Source organism: Saccopteryx bilineata, chromosome 3, assembly GCF_036850765.1.
Source record: "Saccopteryx bilineata isolate mSacBil1 chromosome 3, mSacBil1_pri_phased_curated, whole genome shotgun sequence".
Classification (NCBI taxonomy): domain Eukaryota; kingdom Metazoa; phylum Chordata; class Mammalia; order Chiroptera; family Emballonuridae; genus Saccopteryx; species Saccopteryx bilineata.
Genome location: NC_089492.1, coordinates 168,735,301 through 168,756,636, shown reverse-complemented (window position 1 = coordinate 168,756,636; position 21,336 = coordinate 168,735,301). Strand labels below are relative to the sequence as shown.

The following is a 21,336-nucleotide window of genomic DNA, read 5'->3' as shown; positions in this document are numbered from 1 at the left end:
TGCCTAAATTTTCTTTCTATATGTTTCCTGAATTGGACCTAAGTTACCATATATAAGGTCTACCGGAAAGTACTGTCCGTTTCTATCACAACAAGTTTTCACACGTAAGCACATGTTTATTTGGCACATGTGTGCCTCTCTATTTTTATCACTTAATGTATACATACTGACGTAGCAAATGAACTAAAACAAAGTTGATTCACGTTAGTCTTATGTGTGAAGCGATAGTGTACCCATGGCTACTGATAAAGTTCATTTATGCCACTGTAATTTTTACAAATTTCAACAAGAAAGAAATGCTACAGAAGCATGTCTGTTGCATCCACCATATTCCCCAGACTTAGCACCCTCCAAGTATCACTTGTTTTTGTCCTTACAAAATTTTTTGAAGGGCAAAAAATTCAAAAATGAAGAAGATACCAAACAAGCACTGGTTCAATTTTTCGCATCAAAAAATAAAACATTTTTCAAAAATGGGATATACAAAATGCCCTCACGCTGGCAAGAAATCATTGATAATAATGGCAATTATATTACTTAATAAAGTTTATTGATGGTAAGAAAAGTTGTATTTTGTTTTATTCCAAAAATGGACAGAACTTTCCGGTAGACCATATATATATATATATATAAAAAATATTAAAAAAAATTTTTTTTTTTTTAAGCAAGAGAGTGAGTGAGACAGGGAGAAAGATGAGAAGCATCAACTTGTAGTTGCCACACTTTAGTTGTTCATGGATTTCTTCTCGTATGTACCTTGACCCTGGGGGCTCCAACCGAGCCAGTGATTCTTTGCTCAATCCAGTGATGTTGGGCTCAAGCTGGTGAGCCTGTGCTCAAGCGGGTTATCTTCGAGTTTTTTTGTTTGTATTTTTCTGAAGAAGCGGGGGAGGGGGCAGAAAGACTCCCGCATGCGCTTGACCGGGATCTACCTGGTATGCCCACCAGGATGCTCGTCCCCTCTGGGGCGTTGCTGCTGCAACGGGAGCCATTCTAGCGCCTGAGGCAGAAGCCATGGAGCCATCCTCAGTGCTCGGGCCAACTTTGCTCCAATGGAGCCTCGGCTGAGGGAGGGGAAGAGAGAGATGGAGGAGGAGGAGAGGGGGGAAGGGTGGAAAAGCAGATGGGTGCTTCTCCTTTGTGCCCTGACCAGGAATCAAACCCAGGACTTCCACATGTCAGGCCAACATTCTACCACTGAGCCCACCTGCCAGGGTATCTCGGGGTTTTGAACCTGTGTCCTCAGTGGTTGCAGGTTGACACTCTGTCCACTGCACCACCACCTGGTCAGGGTCTCATTTTTATTATTATATAGTTTCTTTACCTTTCAAGTGTAATGAATCTAAATGCAAGGAATCTAAAATCTAAATGCAAGGAATTCACTAAAAGTCATTAACAATTACTGTGTGAATAAAACTTATAAGCAGAGTAACTTCTTAAGTCTTTATTACTTTGGAGATAATCTGATTTATTTAACCACATTTGAGAGGATAAAAAGGAATACACTTCTTTCTTACTAAATTTATCTTGTAAGGACTGTAGTAGGCTTTGGCCTCTTGAGACTGACAGTACTAGCAGCTAAAATATTGTACTGTATCTTCCCTTGGACCTCCATGCAGGCAATACGGGGTTCTTCACATAATCAGTAAACCCGTATAACAGGTTTTCTTTTGGCTAAAGCATATTTTCAGTTAAAAAATATTTTTTCCTGGTCTGACTTTTGGTAGTACAGTGGATAAAGCATTGACCTGGAATGCTGAGGTTGCCAGTTTGGAACCCTGGGCTTGCCTGGTCAAGGCACATATGGGAGATGATTCTTCCTGCCCCCCCCCCTTCTCTCTCTCTCCTCTCTAAAATGAATAATTAAAAAAATTATTTAAAAAATAATAATTTTTCCTGCAGTCCTCAAAGTAATGTGAAATTTAATATGATGTTTCATTTTTCTACTTAATATATATATTTTTCACTTTATTGTCCTTTTAGCCCAGGTCTACATTGTATTATTTAAGTGCTACAGGAAGACTCCAGTAACTAGCAGAATTTTCTAATGTCATAGAACATAGTTATAGTTTTTGCTAATTTCTTTTGCATTGACAGTCTTCACACTGAGATTTTTAAAGCCTCTGACTTCAAGAATAACAGCTTTCATTGTAGGTGAGAAACTCAGTGCTGTTTTTATCTAGAAAAGTCAACTTTTTAGAGTCTGTATCATTGGAGGGTATAATTCTAAATGCATATAATCATGGAATAATTTATCTCTATAATGCCGTATGGTTTATTTTTATTTTTCATTTCCTATTTTTGTTTGGCTAAGGTAAAATTCTTTTGTATCCGATGAGCTTATTTAAACACAGCAGAGACTGGTATAAAAGAGGAAAAAAACATGTAAGTTAATATTGGAAAATTATTTGGCAGATTTTAATTTGCCATGACTAGTTGGCACAGTCTCAGAAAACAAAGTCTTACCTCTGGGAAGAAAATTTGATTTTTTTTTTCTTTTTTTTTTTTTCATTTTTCTGAATCTGGAAACAGGGAGGCAGTCTGACAGACTCCCGCATGCTCCCGACCGGGATCCACCCGGCATGCCCACCAGGGGGCGATGCTCTGCCTTTCTGGAGGGTTGCTCTGTCGCATCCAGAGCCCTTCTAGCGCCTGAGGCAGAGGCCACAGAGCCATCCCCAGCGCGCAAGCCATCTTTTGCTCCAATGGAGCCTCGCTGCGGGAGGGGAAGAGAGAGACAGAGAGGAAGGAGAGGGGGAGGGGTGGAGAAGCAAATGGGCGCCTCTCCTGTGTGCCCTGGCCAGGAATTGAATCCGGGACTCCTGCATGCCAGGCCGACGCTCTACCACTGAGCCAACCGGCCAGGGCGAAAATTTGATTTTTGTATTGAATTCATATTATTTTGATGTTGTCAAATCACTGTCTAAAATGTGACTTCCCAAATGTAGTAGAACTTCAGGCCTGACCTGTGGTGGCACAGTAGATAATGCGTCAACCTGGAATGCTGAGGTCGCTGGTTCAAGAACACAGGCTTGCCCTGTCAAGACACATGTGAGAAGCCACTATGAGTTGCTTCCTGCTCCTCTCCCTGTCTTTTTCTCTCTCCTTTCTATAAAAATCAGTAAATAAAGTCTTTAAAAAATATTTAAAAATAAAAAAGAACTTCACTGCTTCCCAACATGTAAAAACAAACACGTTTAAAAAATATTTACGGAAACTAGTTACTTCAGAGAGACGAAAACTTGGCCCTTTAAAATTATTTTGCTCACTAACAGTATGATTGCAATAGAAGTGACCTTCCTGTGCTTTGAATGAGTGCAGAGCCATTTGTATGATTTTATGCCGAACACAATCTCTTAATATTTGATAGGCTTAATAAAGGGACAAGAAAAGGAAAGTTAGAAAAATTGCATTTCATTCTTCTCTTGGTTCCAGTTAGTGAAGTTCTACTATGTGCATTTCATTCTGTGATGGGTTTATTTTCTAATAAACACTAGGAAGAAATTTTTACTTTAAAAAATTACATAGCAAAAGTATTTTATTTGTTGGAAAATTTAAGTAAACAGTATTTTAATTAATTTTTTTTGAGAGTATTAAAGCTGGGACAGTGAGACAAGGAAGTGCTTAAGATAGAAGAAGCAACAGGAGATCCTAGGGGCTGCTTTGGTTCTCTAGAAATGTTACAGAAAAGAAGTGAGTCAAGGAGGGGCTGCTGTTAACTCACTGGAAAGTCAGAGTAAATGGGCCTTGGAAACAGGTTCAGGTGAGCCCAGGAGAGCTGCTGCTGCCTGCTGCTCCCCTGCTTGCAGGTCTCTTGGAGACCCTTAGAGTCTAGGAGGTGCACGCCTGCAGGGGAAGAGGAAGGAGAGCAGCACCTCATCCTTTTATTTAAAGTAAAACGACTTTTTGTACTATTGCAGTTTATTTGGAAAGTCACTTTTGTAATAAAAATGTAAATGGTAAGTACTCAGTATATAAAATTGACAATGATATATACATAACCACACACATATTTTTTCTCATTTTTCATCTTAAAGCATATATCATATTATAAAAGCAGAGGTAAAACTTTAAAATTTCCTGGCCTGGGCCAGGATTGATTATCAGTATTTTAAGGAGATGGTGTATTTTTATTATCAAATAAAGCCTTTAATTTTATCATTTATATCCTTAAGAAACTTTGAAAGGGAAGTATTGTATTTACTTGATTAAAACCTCTGCAGATTGTAAAAGGCTTTAAATGTCTGTTGAGACTTGAACTTGAGAAGATAAATAGGAAGTGTTTGAATGCCAGTATTCTAGTCTTAACAGCAGGTGATTTTTAAATAAGTTGTGCTGCAATGAAAAAAAACTTCTGACCTGTCCTGCATTTTTAAAGATTAAATCATAAAATCTTTTTTTTTTTTTTTGTGGCAGAGACAGAGTCAGAGAGAGGGACAGACAGACAGGAAGGGAGAGAGATGAGAAACATCAATTCTTCGTTGCGGCTCCTTAGTTGTTCATTGATTGATTTCGCACATGTGCCTTGACTGGGGGCTACAGCAGACCAAGTGACCTCTTGCTTGAGCCAGTGACCTTGGGCTCAAGCTGATGAGCCCTGCTCAAACCAGATGAGCCTGCGCTCAAGCTGGCGACCTCAGGATCTTGAACTTGGGTCCTCCGCATCCCAGTCCGACGTTCTCTCCACTGCGCCACTGCCTGGTGGGCGATCATAAAATCATTTTGCTAAGTAAAAGAAGGTCCCATCAGAATTTTCATTGTAATTGAATGCTCTTACAAATTATTGATGCTTCTGATTTTAAAATTTGCAATCCTGGAAGAGGAAGTACATTTTTCGAAATCTGTAATATTCAAAACTAAATCAGATTTCTCATTTTTTTTACATGTTTAGGATCTGTGAGGCAAAGACAAGATTATTAGAACTTAAGTTTTAAATGGGTACCAAAGAAAGAAAGACTGCATTGTGGAAGAAAAGGAAGACTGTTTCAGAGTATTAGAAAGTTGGGAAATTGAGCTGTTCAGACATTCTTCTGACCAGCTCTCTGACTTCTTGCTGGGACTAAACCATCTTACAAAGGCAGCACCTTATACAGACCTCTTATTTTTAGAAATTCCAGTGTACTGAGCCAAATTGCATACCAGTTTCAATTCATGCCGCTGCCAGCCATCTCTAGAAAGGAATGGAAGTTTGCTTCTCCAGTACTTGGCCAACCTTGAGCTATTTAGAGAGAGAAAGTTCTTTTTGTGGCTAAACAGTCTTCAAAAGCAAATGTGTTTATTTATTTTTTTTAATAAATTTTTATTAATGTTGATGGGGTGACATCAATAAATCAGAGTACATATATTCAAAGAAAACATATCCAGATTATCTTGTCATTCAATTATGTTGCATACCCATCACCAAAAGTCACATTGTCCTCCGTTACCTTTTATCTAGTTTTCTTTGTGCCCCTCCCCATCTCCTCCTTCCCTCCCGCGCCCCCCTTTCCCCCCACCCCCGATAACCACCACACTCTTGTCCATGTCTCTTAGTCTCATTTATATGTCCCACCAATATATGGAATCATGCAGTTCTTGTTTTTTTCTGATTTACTAATTTCACTCCGTATAATGTTATCAAGATCCCACCATTTTGTTGTAAACGATCCGATGTCATCATTTCTTATGGCTGAGTAGTATTCCATACATAGTGTATATGTGCCACATCTTCTTTATCCAGTCTTCTCTTGAAGGGCTCTTCGGTTGTTTCCATGTCTTGGCCACTGTGAACAATGCTGCAATGAACATGGGGCTGCATGTGTCTTTACGTATCAATGTTTCTGAGTTTTGAGGGTATATACCTGGTACAGGGATTGCTGGGTCATAAGGTAGTTCTATTTGCAGTTTTTTGAGGAACCACCATACTTTCTTTCATAATGGTTGCACTACTTTACATTCCCACCAACAGTGAATGAGGGTTCCTTTTTCTCCACAGCCTCTCCAACATTTGCTATTACCTGTCTTATTGATAATAGCTAATCTAACAGGTGTGAGGTGGTATCGCATTGCAGTTTTGATTTGCATTTCTCTAATAATTAATGAAGATGAGCATCTCTTCATATATCTGTTGGTTATCTGTATTTCTTCCTGGGAGAAAGAAAGTTGAGTTTGTTGTTGAGTTTTATAAGTTCTTCGTAAATTTTGGATATTAGGCCCTTATCTGAGCTGTTGTTTGAAAATATCATTTCCCATTAGGTTGGCTGTCTGTTTATATTGTTGTCAGTTTCTCTTGCTGAGCAAAAACTTTTTAGTCTGATGTAGTCCCATACATTTATCTTTGCCTTCACTTCCCTTGCCTTTGGAGTCAAATTCATAAAATGCTCTTTAAAACCCAGATCCATGAGTTTAGTACCTATGTCTTCTTCTATGTACTTTATTGTTTCAGGTCTTATATTTAGGTCTTTGATCCATTTTGAATTAATTTTCGTACAAGGGGACAGGCTGTAGTCGAGTTTCATTCTTTTGCATGTGGCTTTCCACTTTTCCCAGTACCATTGTTGAAAAGGCTATCTTTTCTCCATTGTGTGTTGTTGGCCCCTTTATCAAAAATTATTTGACCATATATATGTGGTTTTATTTCTGGACTTTCTATTCTGTTCCATTGGTCTGAGTGTCTATTTTTCTGCCAATACCATGCTGTTTTGATTGTCGTGGCCCTATAATATAGTTTGAGGTCAGGTATTGTAATGCCCCCAGCTTCATTCTTTTTTCTTAGGATTGATTTGGCTAATCGGGGTTTTTTATACTTCCATATAAATCTGATGATTTTTTGTTCCATTTCTTTAAAGAATGTCATAGGAATTTTGATGGGAATTGCATTAAATTTATATATTGCTTTGGGTAATATGGCCATTTTGATTATATTTATTCTTCCTATACACGAACAAGGAATATTTTTCCATCTCGTATCTTTTTCGATTTCCCTTAACAATGCTTTGTAGTTTTCGTTATATAGGTCCTTTACATTCTTTGTTATGTTTATTCCTAGGTATCTTATATTTTTGGTGCAATTGTGAAGGGGATTATTTTTTTTAGTTCTTTTTCTAATATTTCATTGTTGGCATATAGAAAGGCTGTGGACTTTTGTATGTTAATTTTTGTATCCTGCGACCTTACTGTATTGGTTTATTGTTTCTAGTAATCTTTTTGTGGGAGTCTTTGGGGTTTTCGATGTATAGGATCATATCATCTGCAGAAAGTGATACCTGTACTTCTTCTTTTCTGATATGGACGCCTTTTATTTCTTTCTCTTGTCTGATTGCTCTGGCCAGAACTTCTAGCACCACGTTAAATAAGAGTGGAGAGAGTGGACAACCCTGTCTTGTTCCTGATTTAAGGTGGAAAGTTCTCAGTTTTATGCCATTTAATATGATGTTAGCTGATGGTTTATTATATATGGCCTTTATCATGTTGAGATATTTTCCTTCTATACCCATTTTGTTGAGTGTCTTAAACATAAAGTTGTGTTGTATTTTATCGAATGCCTTTTCTATTGATAAGATCATGTGGTTTTTGTTCTTTGTTTTGTTGATATGGTGTATTATGTTAACCGTTTTACGTATGTTGAACCATCCTTGAGATTCTGGGATGAATCCCACTTGATCATGATGTATTATTTTCTTAATATGTTGTTGTATTCGATTTGCCAGTATTTTGTTTAGTATTTTAGCATCTGTATTCATTAGAGATATTGGTCTGTAGTTTTCTTTTTTTGTGCCATCCTTGCCAGGTTTTGGTATGAGGGTTATGTTGGCCTCATAAAATGTGTTTGGAAGTATTGCTTCTTCTTCAATTTTTTGGAAAACTTTCAGCAGAATAGGAACCAAGTCTTCTTTGAATGTTTGATAAAATTCGCTGGTATAGCCGTCTGGGCCTGGACTTTTATTTTTGGGGAGGTTTTTAATGGTTTTTTTCTATTTGTTCTCTACTAATTGTTCTGTTTAGGCTTTCTGCTTCTTCTTGACTCAGTCTATGAAGGTTGTATTGTTCTAGATTTATCCATTTCTTCTAGGTTGTTGAATTTAGTAGCATAAAGTTTTTCATAGTATTCTACAATAATTCTTTGTATATCTGTGGAGTCCATGGTGATTTCTCCTCTTTCATTTTGGATTTTGTTTATATGAGTTCTTTCTCTTTTTCCCTTGGTAAGTCTTGCCAGGGGTTTGTCAATTTTGTTGATCTTTTCAAAGAACCTGCTCCTTGTTCTATTAATTTTTTCTATAGTATTTCTGTTCTCTATTTCATTCATTTCTGCTCTGATTTTTATTATCTCCTTTCTTCGGCTGGTTTTGGGTTGTTTTTGTTCTTCTTTTTCCGGTTCCTTAAGGTGTGAAGCTCTAAGTGGTTCACTTGGGCTCTTCTTGTTTGTTCATATAGGCCTGAAGTGATATGAATTTCCCTCTCATTACTGCTTTTGCTGCATCCCAGTGATTCTGATATGTCCTATTGTCATTTTCATTTGTCTGTATATATCTTTTGATCTCTGCACTTATTTCTTCTTTGACCCATTCATTTTTTAAAAGTATGTTGTTTAGTTTCCACATTTTTGTGGGGTTTTTTTCCTTTTTTTTGCATTTGAATTCTAGTTTCAAGGCTTTATGGTCAGAAAATATGCTTGGTACAATTTCAATTTTTCTGAATTTCCTGATGTTATTTTTATGGCCCAACATATGGTCAGTTCTTGAGAATGTTCCTTGTACACTAGAGAAAACTGTATACTCTGTCGCTTTGGGATGAAGTGTCCTATAGATGTCTATCATATCCGGGTGCTCTAGTGTTTCATTTAAGGCCACTATATCTTTATTGATTTTCTGTTTGGATGACCGATCTAGAGCCATCAGCGGTGTATTGAGGTCTCCAAATATGATTGTATTTTTGTCAGTTCTTGGTTTTAGGTCAATAAGTAGCTGTCTTATATATTTTGGTGCTGCTTGGTTTGCTGTATATATATTAAGGATTATAATGTCTTCTTGATTCAGCATCCCCTTAATCATTATGAAATGACCATTTTTGTCTCTGAATAATTTTGCTGTCTTGTAGTCAGCATTATTAGATATGAGTATTGCTACGCCTGCTTTTTTTTGGATGTTATTTGCTTGGAGTATTGTTTTCCATCCTTTCCCTTTGAATTTGTTTTTATCCTTGTTGCTTAGATGTGTTTTTTGTAGGCAGCATACAGTTGGATTTTCTTTTTTATTCCATTCTGCTACTCGGTGTCTTTTTATTGGTGAGTTTAATCCATTTACGTTTAGTGTAATTATTGACACTTGTGGATTCCCTATTGCCATTTTATACATTGCTTTCTGTTAGTTTTATAACTTGTTTGATTCTTCTCTTTTGTTTTTCTATCATTTGTTTTTGTTTGTTTGTATTCCATACTTCTTTCCTCTGTTGCTACCTTTTTTAAGTCATGTGCTTTTTGTGGTGGTGTTTTCAAGGGTGGTTACCATTAAGTAATGAACAGGGTACCTATCATATTCATTGTAATACCCTATCTTGCGAGTGTTTCTGCTCTTCGTCTTTTGCTACTGTTAATCTCTGCCCTCTACCCCATTTTTTTTTTGCTTTTGTTTTCACAGTTTAAGTTTGGTTTTATTGTGTTCTTGGTGGAGCTTTTACTTGTGGTTTTGTTTTGTTCTTTGGATCTGGTTGGAAAACCCCCTTTAGTATTTCCTGGAGTGGGGGTTTTCTGATGATAAATTCCCTCATCTTTTCTGTATTTGTGAATGTTTTTATTTCTCCTTCGTATTTGATGGATAACTTTGATGGGTATAGTATTCTTGGCCGAAAGTTCCTCTCTTTCAGGACTTTAAATATTGGGCTCCACTCTCTTCTAGCTTGTTGAGTTTCTGTTGAGAAATCTGATGATAATCTAATGGGCCTTCCTTTATACGTTGTATTCATCTTTTCCCTGGCTGCCTTGAGAATTTTTTCTTTGTCGTTGGTTTGTTCCAGTTTCATTATGATGTGCCTTGGAGTAGGTTTCTTGTGGTTAAGAAAACTCGGTGTTCTGTTTGCTTCTTGAATTTGAGGCTTTAGTTCTTTCCACAGGCTAGGGAAGTTCTCATGTATTATTTGTTTGAATATGTTCTCCATTCCATTTTCTCTCTCTTCTCCCTCTGATATACCTATTATTCTTGTTATTCTTTTTGATGGAGTCAGACAATTTCTGTAGGGCTTTCTCATTTTTTTTAATTTTTGAGTCTCTTTCTTCTTCTCTTTGTTGTGCCTCAAGTTGCTTGTCTTCTATGTCACTAATCCTACCTTCTATCTGGCCTGTTCTATTAGCTAAGCTTGTTACCTCATTTTTCAGTTCATGAATTGTTGTTCAGCTCTGATTGATTTGTTTTTATGTTTCAATTTTTTTGGTAATATATTCTTTGTGTTCGTTGTTTTCTGAGCTTCCTAAATTGCCTTTCTGTGTTTTCTTGTATATCTCTTGAGTATTTTTAGGATTTCTATTTTAAATTCTCTGTCATTTAGCTCCAAGGTTCCAATATATTAAATTTTTCCTCCATAGATTTTTCCACCTCTATCTGTGTTACTTCTCTTTCTTTTGTGTCCATGATATTTGATTTCCTTTCTCTTAATGGCATCTGGGGGTGGTCTTGTTGATAGCACTAATGAGAATTAATAAAGAATAAAAAGTAGAAAAAAATTAAAAATAAATAAAAATTAAAAAATTTGGAAAAAAAACCCCAATAATTTATTATTTCCCTCCCCTTTTATTTCTTCTCTTGCCCTCCTCTTCTCCTTAGGAAAATATCATGATAAACTGTGAATTATATTATGCTAAATGGAACAAAAACTGCCTATAACGGAGGGCCTGAGTTGGGGGGAACTGTTCAAGGGGCAAAAAAGGAAGTAGGGACCCAAAAAAGGAAAAAATTGTGGAGTCTAGTATAAAATGATTTGCTTGTAAGTGATGGTCGACTAAGAGATATAATGAGAGGGATAAGAGGGAAACCAGAAAAAGGGGAAAAAAAGAAAACAAAACAAACTATTGCATTAAGTGGAGCAAAGACTGAGTAGAATGAAGATCCTGGGTTGGGAGGAATGCTAATGAGTTAAAAAGGAAGTGTAAAGCACCCAAAGTGCCACAAAAAAACCTCATAAAACTTGAGTCCCAAATTAAATAATTTGTTCGTGATTGAGGATTAAATGAGAAGAAAATTAAAAGGAGAAAAGTACCCTGACCATGCGGTGGCGCAGTAGATAGAGCATTGGACTGGGATGCAGAGGACCCAGGTTCAAGACCCCGAGGTCGCTGGCTCCAGCAAGGGGTTACTCAGTCTGCTTGAAGGCCTGCGGTCAAGGCACATATAAGAAAGCAATCAATGAACAACTAAGGTGTTGCAACGCGCAATGAAAAACTAATGATTGATGCTTCTCATCTCTCACTGTTCCTGTCTGTTTATCCCTCTCTCTGACTCACTCTCTGTCTCTGTAAATATATATATATATATAAATAATAATAGGAGAAAAGAAGAAACTAATAGAAAGTAAGGATCAAGAAAAAGGGGAAAAGGAAAGGAAGAAAAAAGAGAAAAAAAACAAAAATGGAGAGAGAGGGAGAGTTAAGGGTTTTGGAGTGTAACCCTCATGGAGAGTAAGGAAGAAGAAATAAATGAAACAATTATGGGTAGTGTAGTTCAAGAAAAGGAAAGAGTAAGACGGGCAGAGAATAAAAGGACCAAGGTGGAGGAAATAGAAATAATACTAATAAAGGCAAGAAGATGAAAGAAACAAACAAAAAAAATAGTGGAACAAATTATAAAGTTTGTAGATTTTTTTTCAATTTGAGAGGTTAACTTCTTCTTCCCTTTTCTTTCTTCTCCCTCTTCCTGGTCAGTGACTCTGTTCCCCAGGCTCTGCCCCAGTGGCATGCTTAGGTAGGGATTTGCAGTTGATGAGACTCTACGGTAATGTCTTGTGTTGTGGCTTCAGTCTCGTTGGTAGTCAATGCTTGTTAGCGTTTGCAGGCTCCAACAGTGAGAGAGTCCGTTTTCCCCGAGCCTCTCTCCTAGTCTCTTCTTCCTGGTTTAGCAGCCTGATGATCCAGCTATGAGGCTTCCGCTGCCTCTGCCTGGGGAATAAGAGGCTTAGAGATCTGGCAAATCCCTACTCTTTCCCCAGTTAATGCAGGGTTCTGGATAAGGCTCTGGCAGAGCACCAAGGGTAATCAGGCAGGGCTGGGAGCCAATTGCTCTCAGGGTGACTTTCTCTGAGCTTCCAGGCCTGTTCAGCATACCTAGCACTCTGAGGGACCACTGTCCCCAGGCTTTTCGCACTTTGTAGCCTATTTAGGCTGTGAAGAAGATGCATTAGTCACTGCCTGCAGTACAGGAGGTCTTAACACTGCTAAGTCCCTCTTTTTAGCATATATCTCTGAGTATGAAAGCTCTGCCAATCAGAAGTCCCCACCCTTTTAACAAGAGGCACTAAAAAATATCACGCCTCTTGTCTTGGATAGCTGGACTGAGAGAGATCTTGTCAATTAGAGGTTGCGTAGACAGTTGGGAGGTGAGCAGCCTGTGGGTTAAGCTAATTTCAGTAAATGGATCCGCGGAATTTCTCCAGAATGAACTGCAAGCTTCACGCATGCCCCTCCCCCAACACTTGATTGTTAGCTTGAATGGCTGGGTGAGGCGCTCCGCCCGCCCAGAGAGGCTTGGGTGCAGGGAAGTTTGCTTTGGCGCACCCCCTCCCCCCCCCCGTGCGCCGCTGGAAGCCACTGCTCCTGATGAGGGTGATTACTCGCATGCGGGTGGTTGCTCTTGGGGTGCGCGGGTTGTTGGGCTATTCGCAGAGCGGGGCGCAGGAGGCTGGGCTGCTCGCAGCCTGGCATGCGCTGCCGGCGGGGCATGGGCGGTAGCTTGCAGCGCCGGTCCAGTGGCTGGGATGCTCTGGGCATGGCACAAGGGCGTTTGCTTGCGTGGGCTGATTCACCACAGGCACACTTGTTACTCAGCTTGAACGAATGCCCACACCTCAGCCTAGCTACGTCCACACCCCTAGCTCCTCCTGACTCTCAGTTCCAAGTGAAAGCAGCCTTTGCTCAGGTTAGTGAAGAAGGCAGAGTTTCTTTGTCCGACTTATTTCCCTCAGGGTTGATCATATATTTAGCCAATTTTTCGCTCGATCCTACCTTCGCCTTCAGGGTGTGGAACTCTCGGATGCTCCAAGGATAGATTTTTCTGTCTCTGGTTGATGAACTTGTTGAAATTTTGGGGAGATTTTTCAGTCTGTGTCCTCATGGCGCCATTTCTATGATGTCACTCATTTTTTTTATTCTTGTTACCATAGTATGTTATTCAGTGTCTCTTCAAGTAACCTCTTAAAACAGATAATATAGAAACAAAGGTGTGGAAAAAGGAGCTAGGTTATAGAATAATAGTGGTCGACCACTCATTAGAGAATGTATTTCTCTGGTTAATGCTCCTTCTGTTGTAGTTGACCCTGCACTTGGCTTTAATGTAGGTGAATTCAAAGTATTTGGATCTCCTGTATTTAAGGAAGTATTCTCTTACTGTAAGAAACTTTTTGTGCTGAAATTATTTGGTACTTCTTTTCCTAGTAATATTGGACTGTCAGAATTTGAATACCAGATTCTCTTCCAGTATACTTTCTCCTCTATGCTTCAGTACCTTATCTGTAAAATGGGGATAATAGGGTCCAAATATACTGCTCAATAAAGGCTAGCTACTGGTTTTATGGGCGGTGACCCCATCATTGTCACCGAACTACTTGTTTTAGTTTTTATAACAGTTCTAACTCCAGCTCAGACTGTATCAAATTTTTATAACGCCACCCTGATCATGTTTCATGTTGATTAGGCTAAAACTGGAAAACCTCTCATGGCTACATGTGAGGAATGTATTTATATACTTAATTCTTGACTGTTTGAAATGGGTTGCCGTTTTTACATGTTTTATTTTAAATTTTCTATAGTTGCTTGAATTACAATCTAAATGAGTAACAATGTTTATTTAATTAAAGTTCGAAAAATGCCAATTGATTAATGTTGGCTTTTGTTGCTTTGTTGTAGAAATGGGCAGGAGCGACCCTCAGCGTGGAGGACCAGTCTCCTAGCTCATTTGCTGCTGATAGCAGCATGGACAGAACTTTGAATTAAAGGACATTTTATTTTATTTTTACTTCCGCATGTAGTTTGTATATTTGCAAATAATGTACATTCTTTAACCTTTCGTGTTCTGATTATTACACAAAGGGCTAAGATATTTTATTCTTAAAGAGACTTTGATTAATGTTCATATATTTATTTACTAAAATACATAATTTACAATAAACAGTATGTTGTTTCAGACTGTTCACAAGATGACTAGGAAGGCACATTAATGTCAAGGACAGGGGAGTGTTTCTAAATACTAAACTAGCTACTATGGTACTATATAAATAAGATTAATTCTGTGTCTCAGGGGTGGGTTTAAGACTAAGCACACTGAATTTAGACTAGTTGAAGTGGAGTTGTATAAATTCTATAAAATTGATCCCATTGGTTTTCCCCAGAGAAAAAAAAACTTTTAGAACATTAAACTTGTAAATGAGATAAATCTATAGCTTTCTCGCACCTTGGTATTACATAGAGTTCAAGACCTGAGAATGCTTTTTTGTTGTTATATTACCTAATTTCTTGTGACACTTTGATGAGAAGTCTGTTCATCTTTTGCAACAAATAAAAACACTAAGAATCTGCATTTCACATGACCATTAAGTTCCTTGCTGCCTTGTTAGGAAATCAAGTAGACATTTTCTTTGTAAATGATGAATGTAATATGTTGGTTCCAACTACAATTTTAATATTTACTATTTTAAGGGTGAAAGGTGGAGAATCTTTGAATGTTGTAGCAAAATTAAAAAGTAACCAGTATTCCTGATTAATTTTAAAGCAAACTTAATGACCATGACTTTAATCATCTGACCTTTTTACTTTTGTTTTCTGTTCATACTTGTGAAAGGAGCAGGCAAATAGAGCACTTGGAGACTAAGTTTTATAAAGTGATTAAAAGACACACACCATGCTCTTCTGTCAGTTGCTAGACGTGAAAGTTGAGGATGAGGCAGGTTTTTTTTAGAACTTAAAATTGTAGATGTGTTGCTTCTAAACAGGTTGCTATGTATATCATTTTTATGGGTAAAAATGTTTAGTGAGAAATAAATTTTTCTTAAATGAGAGGAGGTGAGATAGGGAGACATACTCCCACATGCGCCCTGACTGGGATCCACCAGGCAACCCCTGTCTGTGGCTGATGCTTGAATTAACTGAGCTATTCTCAGCGCCCAGAGCCTATGCCCCAACCAATTAAGCCACTGGCTGTGAGGAGAGACAGAAGGGGGAAGAGGGAAGGAAAGAAAAGCAGATGATTGTGAGAAAATACATTTTATATTTATGAGAAAATTTGAAGAATTTGTTATAGCCATATCTATGATAAAAATTTTTAGCTAGCTTTTTTTCCCCAGACTATTTACCACACTGATTATAGCCACTTCATAGTGAATTGAAATACTGAGTAAACAATTTTATTATATAAACTCTGACCAGATTCAGTTTGAGGACCTATTAAAATAGAAAGTTTGTCTTACTTTGAGCTCCCAGTTAAACAGACAGTCCATAATAGTCATTATCTTTAAAATCTGCCTTCTCTGGTTATTCTGAATAGGAAAATAAGTCCTTGATCCTATACCAAGGAGATTGTTTGGTGCTTTGTATTTTAAGAAACATACCAGGGAAAAATGCTTTTAACTATTTTTCCTAGTAGCCAATGAAGCTTTTAAAAGAATACTACATTGTGTAATCAGGGCTGTCAGATAAGCTTTCCTTAATTGAGAAACTTGAACACTAAATTATAAATAGAAGAGATTGTAAGACCTGTAGTCTCATCTCTCAAGACACAAACCTTTAATAGCAGAAAAAATAGAAGATAAACTCTTCTATACTTCAAAAGGAAAGTTTACTTTGGTAAGTATTTTTTAAGATGGAAATAAATAGAAAATAAATACTACCAGAATTTTGTCTGAAACATGAAGTTGATAAAATTCTGGGATGTGGGGAATGTATGAAAAAAAGAGTATACTAAGTCCGATTAGTTAAGATTACTATTTGACAGTATAATCATTTTCTTTCTAATAATTGTCACAAGAGTCATTTGTTCACAATTAATAAAGTTCTAAATGTGAAAGTTCACAGGCAGGCCATGAAAGAGGCAGTTAGTATGCCCATGAACATGCAGCACACAGTATGTCCCCTGCCTGTCCACATGCAGCTTCTGGGTCTCCCACCAGAAATCCCTGCAGGTTTGGAGGAGTGTGGAAAAGCACCCATCATGTAATTCTTTGCATGCTGTCTTTTTAGAGATCTTGAATATACTAAGCCCTTCTTGAAAGACTGCTGCCTGTGCTTACTGAGGGATGATGACAATAAAAGGCCGAATTGCAGTGCATCCATCAGCGGTCTGCTCTCTGGGTACACGATGACAAATCTCCTGAAGCGAACCAGTGGTCTGACCTCAGTCACAGGGCCGAAGCTTCATGCTTTGGGCATGCTTTCTCAGAAAGGCTCTAAAGAGTTCAAGTATTTTTAATAAAAAATAATCAGTTAAATAAGTAGTAAATGCCTCTCTGCATACTTTACAATATACTGGCTAGAATCATAACAGTAATAGACCTTCAAGAACAGGCGTGTTCCCCTCTAGATTAAGGTCCCAGTTTAACCAAATTACCCAGCTGAGACAGCTTAGTTTGCCAAGGTTCTTCTTTTAAGCACATTAAAGTTTATTTGCTCAGTGCAGGCTGAGATTAAATCAGTATGTACCTATTACTAACAAGAACTTGAGGTAATCATATGTGTTCATTAAAAGCAGTTCCTTTACACTCACTGTAAATCCTGCTTTGTAGTTTACAGAGCTCAGGATGCTGGCCTGAACCAAAGCTAGTTACATGGTAGAACATGTTGTGTTACTGTCACATAACAACCAATCAAAAGCCGTCTGCACCTTTCCTAGTTAGTTTTTGTAGTTTTAAAAATAAGAATTTCATTTTCAAAAAGACTATTTATAAAAGTGAAATTTCTGTCATAGTCATAGTGCTAGAAATTATTCTAATAGCAAAACATTAAGTTGACAATTTAGAAAAGTGTTTGCACAAATTTAAAATTGTAAGAGTAAAAAGTCCATTCTTTTTGATGCGTTGTAGGCTTATGTGTTATGGGCTAACCCATTACTTCTGTGGACTGATTGCTGATATTGAATCCCAGGATTATATGCTTTGGAGACATCTTGGGGTTTTTTCTTGAGAACAACAGTGACCAGAAAGACAGACCAGACAGAAAATGATATCAGCAAAATGTTTTAGGTATAGGGTGGAAGGATTTTAATGAATATGTAAAAAAGTTCTTCGATGTAGTTTTCCAGATACCTTTAAAGTGTATTCTTAATAGGGTATAGCTCAAAATATTATTTGAAATACAGGAATGGGCTGGGCAAAAGTAGCCTCATAGTTATTTGTATGGAAAATACAGTAACAGGAATAAACTCATGTACTCACCACTCTAAACCTACTTTTGCCTGTCCAGTAGGTTTGACACCCTATTCTCCATAGCAAGGTGAATTCTACTGAGTGTACAAAACAGTGCATGCTACTTAAAATATGTGAAAATGTGCATTTACTCTAAGGGTGGAAAGTGAGTGATACACTTCTTGAGGCTGTTTAACAGGCTACCCCTACCTTTACTCCTAACCCTAACCCTAATCCTACTCTTACCCCTACCACTATGCCTATCCCTACCTCTAACCCTACCCCTACCGCTAATCCAAACCCTAACCTTACCCCTACCCTGTCCCTTGTCGTACTGCTATCCCTAACCCTACCCTGGCCATAACACTATCCCTACCTTTACACCTACCCCTAACCCTATCATTAACCATACTCCTAAACCAATCCCTACACCTAATCACACCCCTATCCATAACCCTAATCATAACCCTACTCCTAATTCTACCCTAACCTCTACCCCTACCCTTAACACAACCCCTACCCCTAAATCTTCCACTACCCCTAACCTTACCACTGCCTCTAAACATATCACTAACCTCAACAGTACTCTTAACCCTATTCCTACCTTTACCCTCCCACTAAGCCTAACACTGCTTCTACTCCTAACCCTATCTTACCCCAAACCTTAATCCTAACACTAAACCTAACCCAACCCCTAACCCTAAGCCTACCTATAAACCTACCCCACAATCTAAGCTTATCCCTACCCCCACACCCAACCCTATTACTAAACATTACTGCTTCCTGTAACCCTATCCCTACCCCTGATTCAGACCCTACACCAAATGCCTAACCCTAAACCCATTCCTTCATTTAACCCGAACCCCTAATCTAAACCCTACCCTGACCCCAACCCCTACCCTTAAACCTACTCTTACCCCTAACCCAACACCTACTCCTACCGCTACACCTGTTTCTACCCCAAACCATACTCCTAACTCTAACCCTTACCCTACTTAAACTCCTACCCCTTGCCCTACCTCTACCCCAAACCCTAACACAAACCATCACTATACCTATTGCCAACCCCTAACTCTTATCCTAACCCAACTCCTACCCATAACCCTACTCTAACCCTATCCCTACACTAACCACTACACCTAACCCTACCCCTATCCCTAACACCACACCTAACACTTCCCTTAACCATAACCCTACCCCTAATGCTACAACTATAACAATCTTTACCCCTGTAACTACCCCAGTCTACCACTAACCATAACCTTAACCAAAACCTTATCCCTACCATAACACTACCTCTATCTCTAACCCTAACTCTACGCCTAACCCTAAACCTACACTTACCCCTACACCTACCCACAAACCTAACCCTTTCCCTACACTACACATACCCTAACCCCTACCCTTACCCCTAACACTACCAGAACCATTACCCTAATCCTAACCCTACAACTACCACAAAACCTACCCATACCCCTAACCCTAATGGTAAACAGGCCCCTACCACTACCTGTACACTTACCACTAACCCTTGCCCTACCCTAGTCCCTACCTCTTAACTTTCCCCTAACCCTACTCCTAAACCAACCACTACCCTTACACCTACCCCAAATCCTAAACTAACCCAAACCCTACCCCTACATCTAGCCCTACCCCTGCCTATCATACCCCTATTACACCTATCCCTAAACCAAACCCTAATCCTATTCCTACCACTACCTCTACCTCTACCACTAGACCTAGATGTACCCATAGCCCTAAATCTAATCCTAACCTTAACCGTAACAAAAAACTTACCCATAACCAGAACCCTAACTGTACCATGATCCCTAAGCGTAACCCTCTTCCTACCCCTCACCCTACTACTACAACTACCTATAACGCTAACACTACCCCTACATTTACTGCTGCCCCTACCTTAACCCTGATCCATAATTGTACCTCTAACCCTATCCATAACCATAACCCTAATTCTACCCCTAAACCTCCCTCTAACCTGACCCTAACCCTAAACCTTAATCCAAACCATTCCACTAACGCAACCCTACTCCTAACACTATCCCTAATCCTAACAACCCTAACTAAAAATACTCATAACCTTAACCCATAGCCTGAATCCTAACTCCTAACCCTAACAATAACACCTAACTGTAACAACCCTAAGCCTCTTTTCCTATTTTTATGCATAACCATAAACATAACACTAACCATACCATAAACCCTAACCAACCGCTAAACCTAACTCTAACCTTAACTGTATCCCCTAATCCTAACCCTGACCCTAACCATAACCCTAAAAATAGCCCCAACAATAACTATAACCCTAACCCTCAACTCAAACCCTAATCCTTAACCCTAACATTAATTCCGAACCCTAATGCCTAATCCTAACCCTAACAACCCTAACCCTGCTCCTAATGCAACCACTACACTTAACCCTACCTCTACTCATATCCCTAAACCAAACTTTAATTCTACCCCTAACCCTAAACCTCACTACTACAACTACAATCCCTACCCCTAGCCATCCCTTCCCCCTCCCCATATTTCTACACCTAACCTTACCTCTACCCCAACTCTACCATTAACCTTAACCCTAATCCTACCCTTTCCTCTTCACCGTCCCCTAATACTACCCCTAAGACTAACCCTTCCCCTACCCTGTCCCTTCACCTACACCTACCCCTACTCTTACCCTTAACCCTATATTTACCCCTAACTCTAACCCAACCCTAAACCTACCACTACAGGCTACCCTTACCCATAATCTTTCCCCAACCCCTAACACTATCCCTACACCTTCCCCTAACCCTGTCACAAACTATAGACCTAAACCCATCCCTGTACCTACCCACACCCCTATCCATAACCCTAATCCTACTAATTCTACCCTTACCTCTAACCCTAACTCTACCCCTACCTCAACTCCTACCCCCTAAACCCTCCACTATCCTTAAATACTCCACTACCCCTAACCCTACCTCTAAACCTTAATTCTAACACTAAACTTACCCCTACCCATACTCCTACCCTAACCCTACACCTACCACTACTCTAACACTATCCCTACATGAACCACTACACCTAACCATACCCTTACCCAACCCTACCCCAAATATTAACCCTAACCCAGATCCTACCTTTACCCCTAAACCTACCCCTATCTGTACCACTACAACTAACCCTAACACAACCCCTAACAGTAACCTTACCCCCAAACATTCCCCTACCACTAACCCTACCCCGAACCCTAGCTCTCCCTATCCCCTTATACTTAGGTGTAGGGGTAGGGTTAGCGATAGGGTTAAGGGTAGGAGTAGGTGTAGGTGAAGGGACAGGGTAGGGGAAGGGTTATTTTTAGGGAGTGTTGGGGGTCGGTGAAGAGGTAAGGGTAGGATTAGGGTTAAGGTTAATGGTAGAGTTAAGGGTAGGATTAGGGTTATAGGTAGAGGTAGGGTTAGGTGTAGAAATATGGGGAAGGGGAGGGTTAGGGTTAGGGATTATAATTGTTTAGCAGTAGTGTAAGGGTTAGGGTTAGTGGTAGGTGTAGGAGTAGGCAATGGATTTAATTAATAATCCACTTTTAAAGAAAATTGTTTGAAATAATCATATTTTAGGATCCCAAATACTCTTTGAAGTAACTTCTAACAGGTGGCTTGAAGAAAAGCAAGAAATTGGAATTAGAAAATCCAGAGAACTCAAGATATGTTTTCTTAAGATACTTAAGTTGAACTCATCTGAGTAGTAAATTGATTGCACAAAAAA

General features: G+C 38.9%; 2 protein-coding genes and 1 non-coding gene across 4 annotated transcripts in view; 2 read left to right on the top strand and 1 right to left on the bottom strand.

Annotated features, from left to right (window-relative positions):
- Nucleotides 1–14,766, top strand: part of RNF149 (ring finger protein 149) — a 71,166-nt gene extending 56,400 nt beyond the window's left edge. For both annotated transcript variants that reach the window (XM_066268225.1, XM_066268224.1), the window contains exon 8: nucleotides 14,087–14,766. In XM_066268225.1, the coding sequence (XP_066124322.1) occupies nucleotides 14,087–14,130 (44 nt within the window). In that variant the 3' untranslated portion in view covers nucleotides 14,131–14,766. The remainder of the gene's footprint in view (nucleotides 1–14,086) is intronic.
- Nucleotides 14,767–14,913: 147 nt separating this feature from the next.
- The window catches only part of CNOT11 (CCR4-NOT transcription complex subunit 11), a 28,408-nt gene continuing 21,985 nt past the window's right edge, over nucleotides 14,914–21,336 (bottom strand). The window contains exon 7 of the mRNA XM_066268223.1: nucleotides 14,914–16,617. Coding sequence (XP_066124320.1) covers nucleotides 16,570–16,617 — 48 coding nt within the window. The 3' untranslated portion in view covers nucleotides 14,914–16,569. The remainder of the gene's footprint in view (nucleotides 16,618–21,336) is intronic.
- LOC136332433 (small nucleolar RNA SNORD89) lies at nucleotides 16,460–16,570 on the top strand. Its single transcript, XR_010730696.1, has one exon. It is a non-coding gene; the product is annotated as a small nucleolar RNA SNORD89 (small nucleolar RNA).